General features: G+C 37.0%; 1 protein-coding gene across 9 annotated transcripts in view; it reads left to right on the top strand.

The window, feature by feature from the left end:
* MYO16 (myosin XVI) overlaps positions 1-15,771 on the top strand; it is a 365,514-nt gene that overhangs the window by 71,695 nt on the left and 278,048 nt on the right. The window contains exon 1 of one of the 9 annotated variants that reach the window (XM_064407772.1): positions 7,965-8,398. The exons of the other annotated variants lie outside the window; for them this stretch is intronic. Within the exon in view, the coding sequence (XP_064263842.1) occupies positions 8,371-8,398 (28 nt within the window). The 5' untranslated portion in view covers positions 7,965-8,370. Of the gene's footprint in view, positions 1-7,964; positions 8,399-15,771 lie in introns of those variants that run through there. 9 annotated transcript variants of the gene reach the window in all.

Consider the following 15,771-nt stretch of genomic DNA (forward strand, 5'->3'; position numbering starts at 1 on the left):
CCCAGAAGTAGCAATCCATGGAGATTTCAGCATAAGGTATTTTGGCTAAGGAGTGAAGGAAATGATTTCTTGTGCAGTTTTGCCCTCTGCCAGGATGGCAAGGTGCTGAATGCTTCTTTTCTTTCTGAAGGAAAACTCTGCTATAAATTAAAGAAAAAACCCAATCAAACAAAAAAAGCCTTATAAATTGGTTGGGATGACACGATTTACCCTACTGGATAATTCTTTTTTATGGAAGTGTTTTACCCTATTATTCTTGTACATTTCTTTTTCTTACTTTCTCATGTGCCTTTTGCTGTTTGAAATTAAAGGTAATTACTACTGTATTTTCAAGAAAACAAAATGAAAATAATAACTACTGTTGTAATACAGTGATTTAAAGAGTAAGTTCATTTAAGAGCAAAGAAATAATTCTTCTGTTTGTTATGAACAACCAGCCATTGGAGAAAAAAGTGAATGTACTCTAAGAATAAGTTCCACAGGTTTTCAGATCATAGGCAATGAAATATACAAAGAGTATATTATTATAAAATAGGAAAACTATATTTCAGCTACCTGAATTTTAACAAAATTCAGCTCATGTGCTGATGGTTATTGATGCTCTAGGGATATGTGCAGTAACTGTACAAAGGTGCCTTACTCTTTATTGGGTCATGTGTAAACCAGCTGTTTGATGACTTGTTGGCTTTTGCCTTTATTATTATGTTTGTACAAAACACAGAGATTTGAACTGAATATTTCATTTATTTCTGTTTGAGGGAACTGGTTATCAAGCATCTTGTGTTTGTTGATTAATCCTCAGTTCTCTTCACATCATTCTTAGTCTGTGTTTGGGGAATCCTCCTTTTTATTGCTCTTGATCACTGGCAACTCAGCTGTGACCTGTCCACTGCTCACATGGAAGAAGTTCATTTCCACTATCTTTCTGACTGCCTTTGTTTGTGACTTGCCTCACTGAATGCCCTTTTTTTGACCTCAGATAATGTAATTAAAATTATATAGATTTACTTCTTTCTCACTGTTGCTTGGATGTCTATAAATCAGTACCTTTAGTAGTCATCTTACTACACCTTTGTTTCCTCGCTTCTTCATATATTTTTCTCATTACCCCTTTCTTTCCAAAGGAGCTGCCTAGTTCTTGTTAACTTCTAATCCACTCTTTGCTAGTTTGAGAATGAGATGTAGTTCTGTTATGTTCAAGCAGAGTGCAGTAAATCCTGCATGCCTCTCTTGCTCAGTGAGCTCATGGACCTGTCCATATCATCTTTAACAATATCATGTTATCTTGTCATTTCAAAAGTTCTTACCATCACACCCTATAATTTGATTATTGTTCTTATCAAGTTGGACTCTCACCTGGTCTTTGTGGTCAGGATGATAAATTCTTTACATATTGATACGGACAAAGAAAATACAGGAAATAAGTAAATTTGTGCATTAGAAACTGAATAAAGTGCAGAAGCAGAGACCATCCCAGCTGCATATCGCTGCACTGTGCACATACAGCAGCACAGCCAATTTAATAAAAGTTATGTGTAGTTTTCCATACCTTTCCTTCCTTCTCTTCCATTTTCTCTGTGCTACATATGAAAAATTTGTAAGACAAATATGCATTAACAACCTGTGCTGAGTTACATGAAAAATGAAGTGCAGAAAGGCTGGGGAAAAGAAGTGGTATTGTATTTAGTGAGATAAAATATACAGTAGAAAAAAATCAGAAAATAAAATAAGCCTTGGGTAGCTTTTCTTGCCTAAGTTTAGTCTTTCTCTTTCAGATTTTTCTAACATAATTTAATAATGTTGTATTTTGTTTACAGTGTCTATATTGAAACTGTTATGTACATCATAATTTTCAGCACAATAATTGTCAGTTGTTCAATTTTCCTGTTGTATCTACAGAACTCCCCTTAGTATCTTGTAATTTCAGTTTAAACTTAAATTCATTCTGGTCTTGGTCTACAGAACTTGGTACAGCATATGGCACATGTGGTTTTGTTTTGGTAGGTTTTTTGAATGACATGGTTGACATATTTAAAATACTATCACTTCACCACTCCTTACAAATCTTTGATATAAATTCTTTTTTTTTTTTTTTTTTTTCCTTTTGGGACACCAGGTATTAGAGTAATGAGAGTAATTACTAAATTAGAGTATTAGAGTAATTTCTAAATTTTTTGAAATTGCCTGCCTGTCCTTTGTGCTGTCCTACAGTACCAGAAGAGTCTTATTCTATCACTTTGTCTTTTGCAGCTGTCCAAGTTATTTTTTTTCCTAAATTAGTAATACCTTCTATCTCAAGGACTCCTTCTGCAGTCCTTTCAGGTTTTCCCTAATTATACTTCAAGATTTATGTTGTAATAATATATGCTCTGATAAAGGATACACAATTCCTCTAGTCTACTCTTGACTTTTTATGTATCTAATAGTATTGTAATAATTTGTCTCCTGGTTTTAAAATTATCAAATCAGTTAGAAAAGAAAAAAAATTAGGGATACAGTACAGGGTCATCATATTTGGTAATTATCAAGAGGATAGCAGTACATTTCTCATGTTGAATTGAATTAGTTTTCTTGCCTATTTCTTTCCCAAATGTTCTAAACTTTGGAAAAAAAAAAATCTATCTGACCATATAATAACTTTTTACATTGAAATTAATGGATTTTTTTCTTTTTTTTTTCTTATGTCTGGGCATTGTGATTGCTGTCTTATTTTTCTGCTTATCATTTTAACATGTCTTGGTGGGGTCTTTTCAGTCTCGTAAGGGGCTTTGCATATAAAATGTTGGCAGCCTCTCTCTGTAGCAGTCTTTCATCAAATCTATTACAAATCTAATTTAAAAAAGCATATTCACACATTGTAATGAAGAAGTTAATTATTGAGTCAGTACCAGTGCCAAACATAAGCCTAGCCATATATGAGACTATTGGGATTTCTTCTTGTGTTTGGCCATGTTATTACCTCTGTTCTAGGCTCTCCCACAACAAGTGAGAGCTACTTCATCTCATCCAGTTAAGGAACTGCGAGACAGACACAGCCTGAAAAACTGTCATCTTGGGTGTGGCAGGAAGCAAGGAATACTTTCAAATGGCTTCTACTGGTAATTTTGCAAACTTTGTCAGTAGTGGGTAATAATATCCTGTGATTTTAACCTCCTGTTTTCAATACATTAAAGAATAGTTACAGATTAGTCCATCCATATAAATTCAGTTACAACAGTACATGGGGAAGAAGAAAAAGGATTTTTCTTTTTTCACTTTTCTCAATCTCTAGGTAGAAGAATGGGAGAAACATTGCCAGCTTCCTGAAAGAATTAATGCATCTCCAGTTAAATGGGAAAACAAGGAAAGGGTGCAAAAGCTGGAAGAAGGGAAGAGGGTAAATAAAACAAAACTGATCTGGTCCTCTAGAGGTCAACCATGCTGAGTGATTGATTGAGTGATTAGATTTGATTTGTTGCTGCAATCTCTGTAGCAAACCTCACATCCATCTGACATGCAAGTTCATAGAAAAGATTATTTGGAGAAGCTGCCGTGTTTTGTTCTGCTGTGACTCATGTAGAGAGAATTAGTACGGAGTCCTTCTTCCTAAGTATTTACATCTGCTAGGGCTCATCCCAGCTTCCTGATAAAGCACAGAGCTACCAGATGTTATCTGAAGAGCGGCTTGTTGGCAGCTGGATAGAATGGCCAAGGTTTGGTTGCTAAGCAGTATCACTTGTCAAAACATATGAGCCATGTCAATGTTACTCTGCATTCCACTTTTTTGTCTGCAGTCTTAAACCCATAAGTAGTGCAATGAAGTAGTAACATCTGAAGGAATATAACAAGCTTTGCTGCACTGAGCAAAAATGGCATAAATGGGGAGCATCTGTCATGTATTTAAAACCAATAGTCATGGTGCTTTTCTCATTATTCAAATTGCTTTTGGATAGTTCTGCGTACCTCTATTAAATCTTTCAGTTATATGTGAATTTCAAAATACTAAGAATAAAATTATCAAATGTTCAATTGTTTGTGACACCAGGAGACACTGGAAGAGTAACAAGATATTTACCTGACATAAGTACAATACAGTGTGTCAGTTCTTGACAGCAGAACCTTATTTTAAAGTGTTCTTGTTTGCTCAGTTGTTTAGGAAGTGCTTCATAGGTGCATTTCTAAGTAAAGGTCTGAGCATTGGAAACTGAGATATGAAAGCAGTGTCTGCTCTGAGATGGTGATCCCTAGATGGGTGTTTATCCTAAGAAATAGAACTATCCTAGCGATGGTTAAAGATTCTCTTTAACTCTATGATTTCATGGAATGCTAATTCATTTTACACAGAATGAAATTGTCTTTTTTTTCTCTATAGAGAGAGGTGGAATTTATCTAGAAGAGCTAAATATATTTTGTTTTCTGACCTTGACTCTATTTTATCTATACTTTTGCTGAGCTGGACAAAATCAAATACATTAGTGTTATCACCAGATTTAGTACCAGCTCAGTCTTTGTCCCCAGATCAAGAGCATTTGTGCCTTTATGTAGACTTAAACACTGGTGTAGTCTTTAGAGAACCAGTGGAGCTGTGATTGAAAACCTGCCAATGTTACCTTCACTTTAGAGAAAGAAGGTTTATAATGCCCTCAGAGCCTACGTATAATTCCATAGTTTATATGTCAGATTGTTTATATCTTTTTTCTCTTTTGAATTTTTGCTGGAGTTCAGTCAGGAGAGAATGCCTAACACGGCTAATATCCCTTTCTTGTGAATAAACAAATTGTATGATTTCTTCTGTAAAATCATTGACAATGAAGTATTCCTTCCTTTGGAGTCATTCCAAAAAACGAAGTCTTACTTTCTTTTTCTTACACTTGAAATCTTTGTTCATGTAATGGACAACTCACCACCATTGTGGTTTCTTTTCTGTTCTTCCTCTCCTCTCAACATAGCAAAAGACTGCACTGAAAATAATGTCGTTCCAGCAGGTGAAACAGATTTTGGCTTCTTAGGTTATGGCTTCCTTTTACCTGAAGTTTAGCTGACCCTTCTCTTGAAGGTTCATCTTGTCTCTGCACTTGCAGTTATCTATTGTTCTTAATTCTCTTTGATGCTTACCTTCAATATGTCAGAACTTCCTGCTGATAGCAATATACATTACTTTCCATGTTTTCTTTCCATTTATGCTTTCACTTCTTTTTCAAAACCCATTAATGATAATTACCCACATAATAAAACAAGATATGTTACAAAATGAAAAAAAAAAAGGAACATCGTATTCTAAAATAAAACATGTTGAGGTTGCCATCTGCCAGGTGCTGCCTCTTGAAGAGTTTGTGTCTTTTTTGCATTTTTCTGGGGGCTGTTTTTCATACTTGAGCAAATGGCCACATACTTTTGGCATATAGACTCCTGGAGAATGGGGCAGTGCACAGTGCCCTGCTTCAGGTGGGTACATGCTGCTCATGGAATTGATTAGTCCAGCAGTCCAGCTGAAGGTCACAGAGCCAAGCTATGGTAGCAACCTTCCTTTGCCAAAGAGTCCCATATTCTTCCCTGATAACATGGACCAACACACACTAAGAAGAAATCAGAGCATACAGAGAACGGCACTGCTTCCAGTTTGTCTGATGCAAATATTGAGTCAACATCTTGCTGCATTCAAGAGTCTGTCCTGTACCTAAATGCTCTTCTGTAAAAGATGTAGAATCATAGAACTTGCTGGATTGAAAGGGACCTTTAAATTCATCTAGTCCAACTCTCTTCTGCAATGAGCAGTGTCATCTTCAACTCCATCAGGCTGCTCAGAGCCCTGTCAATCCTGACCTTGAATGTTTCCAGGGTTGGGGGTCTCATAAGGGCAGAGGAGAGGGGCAGGATCACCTCCCTTGACCTGCCATAGTTCTTTTGAAGCAACCCAGGACACAGTTGGCTTTCTGGGCTGCAAGCACATGTTGCTGGCTCATGTCCAGTTTTTCATTAATAACTCCCAGTCCTCCTCAGCAGGGCTGCTCCCAGTCCCTTCATCCCTCAGACTGTACTGATACTAGGGGCTGCCTCAACCGGGTGAGGATCCAGGTGCAGGATCTTACATTCAGAGTTGTTGAACTCTCTCTCATTCCTTGCAGGGTGGAGGATGGAGTCTAGTCTGTCACATAAATTCTACCAAGTTCCACCATCCTAAATTTTTACTATGGCAATTAAATACATAATCACATATACGGCAATTTAAAGTGAGACAGATCCAAATACTTTTTCTTCACATTCTGTTCAAGTCAAATCAGGTACTTTTTCTTCCTTTAATGTCTGTCTGCTGAAAAGTATAATTTGTACATTTCTCTCACTTACCATTGTTCACCAAGGTGCTCCTGGCTTTAACCAGTGTGGGATGGTGAAGCGTGATGTTATTAGACACAGCAGCCTGTTTGCCTGACAGTGCCACCAGAGATGAACCTGTCAGGAATGTCTCCACCAAAAAGTATTGCTCAAAGGCCTTTTTGTTATTTGCTTGACACTTGCTCATGAACTATGACTAACATTGCCTCTTAAAACACTCTGTATGTTTATTTTATAAGCCATATGGCCCAAACTGGCCTAGTGTTGTATAGGTGTGAAAGACAGTCTGGATAGATTTAATTGCATTGGACTTCTGAGCTTTACAGTAAAAAAAATTCCCACAGTAATGTAATTACTGTATTGTGTTTTATATAATTTATCCCTATGTTCTCCTGGTTATTTCTTGATTTTTTTTTCACTTTCTTCTGGAAAACTATGTTTTCCGGAAGAAAACCAAAACACCTAAATAATTAGTTCTGCAAAAGAATATTGCTGTGCATATTTGACTTTAAACCAGATGTGAAATATGTGGCTATTAGGAGCTGAGAGATTTCACCTAAGGGTTTTGCTAATGGATCACTGGAAGCCTGTGAATATATATCTTTCTGCTCTTGTGGGAACCTTGCAGATTAGTTAATAGAATCTGAATCAGCGATCCTCACTAATTAGTTAGACCCTTTTTCCTTTGTAGTCCTTTTAACACTTTGTAGCTGTTAAAATGTTATGTATACAAAGTAGTAGGTGAGAACCCTTTCAGATGAATAAAAGATTTAAATATGGTTGGGCTATCAGTTTTCCTTCACAAGAGCCCTCACTCAGTGAAGTGTTGGCTGTGGCAAGCGTGATGCACGGTAAGCAAATGGAGGTCTTCACTGAGTGCAGTTTTCTTAAATTATTTTTTGATAGTATAAAAGTATTTTATTGCAATTCAGCTGTAGGTTTCTTACAGAAGTAGTAGCCAAATCATGGGTAACTGCTCCTGGCAAAGTAATGCAGAAATTGTTCTCAGAGGATGCTGCAGCCTGTGTGTTTAAAATACAATGCAGGTCTGCCTTTTGTGTGCCCTTAATCTGAAACTGGGTAATGCATCAGTGTACATTGACTTGTTATTCTACAGTGTGATAAATAATTGTATGGACTTGTTCCTAGTGATACATTTTCTTAGGCTTTTTGTCTTGCAATCAGTGATTTAAATGTCATTAGATAACATGCGCATAATCATGATATAAACCATGCAGAGCCTGCAGTTTTTGTCTCCTGACATAAATACTCCCTCTGTGAAAAAGATGCATTGCAATACAAAGAAAGGATAGAACAGGAACATATAAAGAAATGTACACACAAGCATGTTTTAGCTCAATGTAAATTAATACATGCATAAACCATGAGAGTCTGAAGATGGCTGTAAGCTCTATCCCAATTTTTACCTTATAATGTACTGAAAAATTATCTGTGATGCTAAAAGATGGTTATTCTTGGAAACCTATATCAATTTCCTATTCACACAGCAACTGGTGGCAACTAAAAATAATCCTGGTTTCGTACTAGCTAAAAATCTGGTCGCATTTGGCACACGAACAACATGCACAAATAAAATTTAAGATCCCCTGTTCTGCTATTTCATTCGAGCCCACTCATCAAGCTTAGTTTGCTGCCATTTGAAAGCTATTGAAAAGCCATTAACTGGCAGGACTGTGAAAGCCGCAGTGCAGCAGCACACCTCAGTGCTGGAAGAATGTGGCTGCAAGTGCACACCAATTAAATCTTTCTATTCCTGGGGATGTGGGATTAGGAGCAGTGTCAATCAATTGTGCTACAATAGCACGTGCAGTAGTCATGGTTCAAGACGCACAGAGGCTAATCGTAACTCCAGCAGCCGGGTGAAGGTGACTTGGAAGCCTCTGCAAGATCCTGGAACAGAAACTACGCTAAATAATGTATTCTGAGGTGTACTGGATACCTGAGGAAGGGCTTTAAATAATGCATTTTCTGGGCATGACAGTTGTAGCAGAAGAGAATGCTGAAACCTGTAGCGAGACTACAGCCTGAGATGAAAGAATGTCTCATTACCATTTTATCAAATGCTGTAAGTAACAAAATGGTTATTTTACTTTTAAAACTGTCTTTATTTTCTGAGGTTTGTCTTTTCATTACCTATGCAAAAAGTCGAATGCAGATGCTGCATGATGTCAACATAGTAGTGGGGAAGGGAGTTGTTACTTTGCATGTGAATATGCAGAGCCCAGTGTTTCTTTCTCTCCCCTATTCAGAGATAACTTCATTGTGTGTGTAATAATGCTCTCATTCTGAACTTCATAATGATAAGCTTTTAAAACTTTTGTTCAAATTAATCACCAAAGAATGTAATGTCCGAAAAGAGGAAACGTCATTGACAGCATTTTGTTAAGGACGCCTTTAAGGACAGCCTTGGAACATGGCTCTCACACTTTCCAAGGATATACAAATGAAAATAGCTTTAAAATTGCGAGCCCAGCTCATCATCTACTGTAGACCAAATGCTTGTATCGCCTCTTTGTCAGAATATTTAGCTATTTGGTGTAACAGACTCAAAAAAATAACAATGAACTTTTAACCTTGAATCATGCAAGCTTGCCTCCTTAAGGACATCCTGAAAGTGGGTTCTATGCTAGTATTTGATTCATTGCAGAGGAAATTCCTACCAGTTCTTTTTTTTCTTTTTTTTTTCTTTTTTTTTTTTTTTTTCCCCAAGGTTGCTTGTCTTCCTAGCTGCACATTTTTCTGTCTTATAGGATTTGCCTTTGAAAGCATCCAGGGTCTGAGTGGAAATTGCTGGGTTTACACCAGAGAAATGAATTATTCTTTAAATACTTGTTTTGGACAGCCAGCAGTAGTTCAATAGGCATAGATATTTTTTACTGAAAGACTTAGAAAACTTCAGACTTTAGTGATTATGGCACAGTTTTTACATGTCAAATAGCAGACTGCTGTAAAAGGTTTTTCTCTCTAGATCATGGTCTTTGATGAGTTAAGTGTATCAAGGACACTTTGAAACTATTTTTAAAACATTGTGTTTTAGTTAATATACAAGTAATGTGATTCTTTGCTGTCTTAATATGAAATTAAGGTGCCCTGGAAGTATTTTAGTAATTCAAGTAAAAATTATTTATCTTGTCTGCATTCAGTGGGACTGGTGTATGAACTGCTTTTAATACTAGTGGGAGTTACAATTCTCTGTTCATGCAGAGAAGCAGAGATTAGTTTTACTGCACAGTTTTAGAGGTGCATTCTAGGAATAAATCTTTGAGCTTGTATTGAGATTTGATAAATGCAAATGAGAAATTTGCAATGTAACTATCATGAACATATCACAAAAGTATTGTTTGGTTTTTATTCACTTTTAAATTAATCTTACAGTGAAATTGTAGCAAATCTAGATAGGCATGTGAAAGTCAATAGCATGTTAAATAAGTAACTCTTCAGTGAAACTATAGGAAAGATATGAGGATGACCCTGAGGTTCTTCTGTTAAAAGGAAGCAAATGATGACTAATTGGGATGTTCATTGCATTGATTGCAAAGATGAAGGACTAAAACACAGTAGAGGGAAAAGTGAATGTACAGCATCAATTTTGTCAATAATATTTGTTTCCTGTTTTTCAGATTTGGAATTTTGATTAGTGATTTTTCAGTCAGTTGGGGTGTTTTACCACACAGTTTTCTTTCCAAATAGTGTCCTTTAGAAAACAACGGATGCTGGTTGGAGCCTAACAGGAATTTTCTTCACTGCCCGTGCTTCTCAGAATTGGTAGAAGTGCTTCCATTTCCACCTGTAATTAGTGAAGGAGAAGCACTTCCTCTGCGATGCTCCCCTGAGCATTATTATCTGACTTAACGTGCCAATATGTTGCAGATATTTGTGTTTGGCAGACAGCTGGGACCAAAGATGGGCCAGGGCTGCGTGCGCAGTTGCAGCACCAGCAGTGTTCTGAGATGTGCTGAGAACAGCTGAATCTCACAGCGCTTGGAACGTGACTCTTCACACCCCACTTTGCTTTTAACTCATTTCACCGATGATTTCTGGGTCAGAAAGAAAAGACACTGTTCCAGAGGAAGCACGGTGGCAGAGCACTGTCTCTTGGACTGCTTAGTGTAGAGAGGAAATATCTAAAAGGCACAAATTAATGGCACTTAAAAACTAGTGCTTTATGAACTACAGTGCTATGTACCTGGCTTTTGCATATGTTTGCATCTTGGTTTTTTTAATCTTTGCAGAAGTTGGGTGTGGAATCTGAGCTGAGAAGGGCTATAGCTATTCTCTGATGATGTTAGTACAATTTTAATAATATTATTTCTTTTTTTCATGGCATTGCTTCCATTAGAAGGCTGTGAAAATCAGATATACATCACCATGTAAGTCACCATCTAGTCACAAGCATTTTCTGTTTGGAAAGATTCAGCTTTGAAAGCTCTTCAGTCCACCACAGACTTATAAAATCATTAATGATGGAAAAGACCTCTAAGATCACGGAGTCTAGCCATTATACTAATACTGCCATATCCACCACTAAACCACAGCCCCAAAAAATATCTACATATTTTTTGAACACTTCCAGGGATTCCAGTTTAACCAATTCCCTGGGCAGACTGTTCCAGTGTTGGCCACACTTTCCGGGAAGTAATTTTTCTACTATCCAAGCTAAACCTCCTCTGGCACAGCTTGAGGTCATTTCTTCTTGTGCTATCTCTTGTTACCTGGGAGCAGAGACTCATTACAGCCTCCTTTAAGACAATTGCAGAGAGTGATAAGGTGTGCCCTGAGCATCCTTTTCTCCAAGTTAGACAACCCCAGTTCCCTCAGCTGATCCTCGTAAGACTAGTGCTCCTGACCCTTCTCCAGCTCTGTTGCCATTCTCTGGATTCTCCCTCCTGCTCTGAGCAGGGGTGGCTGCATGGTCAAACCAGATTTTCTGGGACCATGCCCAGTGAGGTCTTTCATCCCAGTATTACCCTGGAACTGCGCCTGCTGCAGCCATCATGTTGTCTTTAGCTGGCACCTGCAGCATTTAACACTAAGCCAAATGTGTGTCTGCCTGCTGGAGCAGCTCTTGTTGTCACTACTCGTGCCCATCTCCTTTTTGCAGCCAAGTATTGCTGCTGCTCAGAGCTGTCCCTGTCTGTGCTGGTAGTTTATCCTTGGCAATCGGTGAGTGTGAGTATTTAGAAAAGAGAACAGTGGTTTGTAGCAGAGTATCACATATTATCTGCCAGCTGCAGGGTACCATTTTATCTTGATGATTTGTGTGACAGATTGTACAAATGAATGTAATTTTGCAAATTAAGCAGCACCTTGCTGCTGTCTTCTGTCCCTTTTATATCTAGTTATGCTATGTATATCATCATTTACACATTATGGCAGTGGTTTTCTACCTTTGCTCTGGACTTCCTCTGAGGGACCTGCAGAGGTAACTAAGAAAAATAGTACTTTTGCAAGGAGGATTAAGTTTGTTACTCCAGAGTCTGATTTCCACTGCAAATGCTCTAGAGGTGCATAAGTGCAAACAAAATAAAAACCTTGTTAGAAGGAGTTATAATCATGCCCGGTGGAAGTCCAAGCCAGCTGAATTTATCCAAATATTAGGATCATAAAATCTGAACATCAGCTTCTACTTCTTTCTGGTTTATCTGTTTCCAATTCCTTTAAATGCTTTGTATGAATTAAAACCCACTGAATTGTGCACATAGCAAACCAACACCTACAGTGATCTGGAATGGAAATACTCATAGATGTTTATTGATAAATTTAATCCGAAATTTGAAACAAGATAGAAAATAAACATAATAATTTTATTCAATATCTATCTCTTATTACCTTCAGGATCTGATAACATGGCAAGGATTGTCCAGAAGTGTCTACCTGAACCCTGTGGAGCTTGGAAAGGGTGGGGGAAAGAGGTGATATGATACATTAGTTTCAGTTTTCACATGGAGACTTGAACCTGATTCTCCCATGGATGAAGTAATACTGGGGGTGAAACACGTGATACCTTCATATCAGCTTTCTTACTGTGAGACAGCCTGTGAAACCTTGATCTGTGCCTCGGTAGAGTGAATTACTGTTTAGAACAAACAAGAGAAGAGGAGTCTGAAAAGAAAAATTGGAGACCCTTAGTCTGTGACCCTGGAACCATTCACCTCTGTGGCAGCATGTGCAGGATGTGTGGTGACCCAAGTAACAGTGACACATGGGTGTTCTGTCACGCTGGATGGTTGGTGACATAAGAGAGCTAGCACATTTTTTGAGGTGTTTTCTCCTTCCAATGAACAGGATTTCTTCTATTCCAGGGTTAGGCAAGAGGTGGTAATAATATATTTATTGTATATTCTGGTCTCCCAGAGAATTCTCATATCTTCTTGGACATGTCTTCTGCCTCCAGTCAGGAGCCTAAGGAACAAAATAGTAAAAATATGCAGGTGGTGGAAATGAGAGCTGTAAACAGAAGCAGGATGTCTGTGACAGTCCTTATTCAACACCTATCCCATTTATCTAGGTTGATAGGTCATGATAGTCTCTGCTAACTCTTGTGTCATGGTTTATTTCTGCAATAAGAGAGCTAAGTACACCATGGCTGCAGGGAAAAATTCCTTTTCCTTGTACATGTTTATAACACTGTGACCTGTGGCAAGAGGTTAAGATTGTTACTGAAATGAGATGCTTAGCATGGCTGAGTGATCCTGCCTGCTGGAAATGAAACTGGGAGGCAGAGTCAGGAGTCAGTGGCCCTGGGAATCCTGAAAGAGCAGGAGGAGTGGCTCTGTGAAATGAACCACTGCTTGGGAGTTTTAAGGTCCTGTGAAGGCACATAAAGCAAGTCTGGGAGAGTAAAGAGATTTTGATGAAAGGTATTTGTTTGAGATGCTTATACTGTCAAAATGTGTAAGAGAATGGTAATGCAATACGTGATATTTTGTATTCCATTTTGTCTGATGTATGAGTGATATGCAGTGCAAACTTTTTTAAAAAAATTATATGATAATTCAGGTGTCATGAAAGATATCTAAAAAACCAGATTTTTAATTATTCAGTTAAAAACAAATGGATTTTATCTTACTAACCTTAATAAAAATAGAGCCACAGCTAGAATATTTTTACTTCTATTACACTTTTTAGTTCCATGTCTCTCCCTGTCATTACAGGGTAAGTGCATAACAATGGGAAAATAGGATATTATTTACCAGCTATGAATGCCAGTATGTCTGTTCCAGTTAGATGTGTTTCTCTACTTTCATTCTCCAGTTCCTGAGTTCATGACAGAAATGCAACAGGAATTTTTTAATTTGAACTAATTTTTTACCTAGTAAAAATATTAACAAATTTGAGATTCATGACATTGGTGCAAGAAAAAAGATAAAAAATTAAATGTTTATATCAGTATGTAGACATAGGAAGTTATATTTAGAAAAATGTATTTTGAGCTGTCAGTAAGCCAATTGGCACATTTGTGATAGCAGTCTAATAATTTGCTAAGTGTTTCCAGTAAATAAAACTTACCTCACACTAACAACTTTCCTAACCACATAGAATAGCAATTAATAATTTTATTAAGATGCATTTTTACATTAAATGTATGTTAAATTTGGAAAAATACACTTTGAAATAATAGCAAATGGGGCAGTATTAACTTGGACAAGTGAAGACTATAGTATTTCCAACTTTGCATTTAACTAAGAATAGGTTCTATTTATAGTAGTTTATTGGAAATCACAGTCACCCAACAATTATTTTTTGTCATTATTTTGTTTGCTACTCTAAAACACCTGTCAGTAAAGAGAAGAATCAGCATTTTCTGTGGAAAACTTTACCGAGGGCTTATAAGAAATTCCTTATAATTTTGATATTTGAAGAGCTTTTTTCTTATAATTATTCTGCAAAGAGCAAAAAATCTATCCACCCTAAAAATCAGATGAAAGAAGATTATAAAGGTCAAAGTACCATATTTTCTCACCATATTGGCACAGCATGTGTGAAGCTTCAGATTCCAATATTACATTTTTTAAGATTGCTGCAGGTGCAGAGCAGAAAAACACCCCACACCAAGGCAACCCTCCCAATACCTTTATTTCCATATATGAAATTGTAGCAATACAGCCATTTTTAATCCTGATATAGCTTCTTGCTCCAAATAATCACATTTATTTATTTTTCTTGTTTCATACCAATTAAACTGCATCATATGCTGAATTTTGCACAGTTTCTAAGTTATAAAACTAAACAGAAAATATTTTTAGATAATTGATTAACACCTGAATCAAAATTGCAGCAGTATAAACGTGATTATTTTAAAGCAAGTGAAATCTGAGATGGAACTAATTCTAGTTTGTTCTTGAACAAATGAAAATAATTCAGAAAAAGCTTTGTTTGATTTGGAGCAAATAGAGAGTTGTCCTAATGCAAGTTTTTTATATATATTATGAAAGAACACCAGCAATTAAAGAAAGAATGCTGTTTGTTTATTACAAGAGGTACTTTCCTTTTGTTTGCTTTTGAGCAAATTCCTTCAGTGAAAACAAAAGGAATATAAGACCTGCTAAGAGAAATCTGCAAGTTTTGACTTCTGCACATCCCTTCAGCCAACAGATGGGTCAGTGTGGTATCACTTGTGGAAACACAAACAAAAGTAGCATGGCCAGTAATGGTTTTCTTGCCAGTGCCATTCTTGTACATTGAAAGAAACAGTCCCTGACAACTTCCCCCCATTTATGAGGCGATTCAGAGAGCCCTGACTTAGTCCACTTTAAACCTCTTTTTGATGTAAGGATGGGACCTGGCAAGGAGTGTGGACAGGAGGGCACTACACACAGTGGAAGAGCACTTGGTCATTTATTACTAGCTTTTTGTCCAGCTAGAATATGGACATTCCTGTTGGAAGTGTACTTTACTCTCTTTCATTTCATAGTGGATTTTAAAACAAAAAATCTTATTCTCAGGAAAAAAAAGAAAGAGATAAAACATGGTATCTTTTTTTGTAAATCCTACTGTGAATGTCTCTTGTGCAGTATGACATTTCAGAGGAGATGGAAGCAGTATTCAGAGCACACAGACAGGCAGTAGATCTGGGCCATACCACCTCAGGTTGGTGGACTCCTGCTGTGGTCCCATTAGGTGCAAATGCTGTTATGAAGTGCAACACATAAAAGATATATGGGACCTTGTAAAGGCATCTACAGAAAATAGAGCAATGTATTAAGGTCATATTTTGAGACTTCATTGATAGCTTCCAAATGTGATCCTTTCCCATAAAAGGAATCAAAGCTTTCTTTTTTGAAAAGTTTTGTAAATGTTGGCATCTAAACTGAGAAACAAGGGAAGCAGCAATGTAGAAATTTCCTCTTCTTTCTGTCTTTGTGGGAAGAATAGTATTTTTGTCTGTAGGTAGCTAGAATATTTCAGGAAGCTCTAAAGAAACATTAGAACAATATA

The sequence above is a fragment of the Passer domesticus genome, chromosome 2 (assembly GCF_036417665.1).
Source record: "Passer domesticus isolate bPasDom1 chromosome 2, bPasDom1.hap1, whole genome shotgun sequence".
Lineage (NCBI taxonomy): Eukaryota > Metazoa > Chordata > Aves > Passeriformes > Passeridae > Passer > Passer domesticus.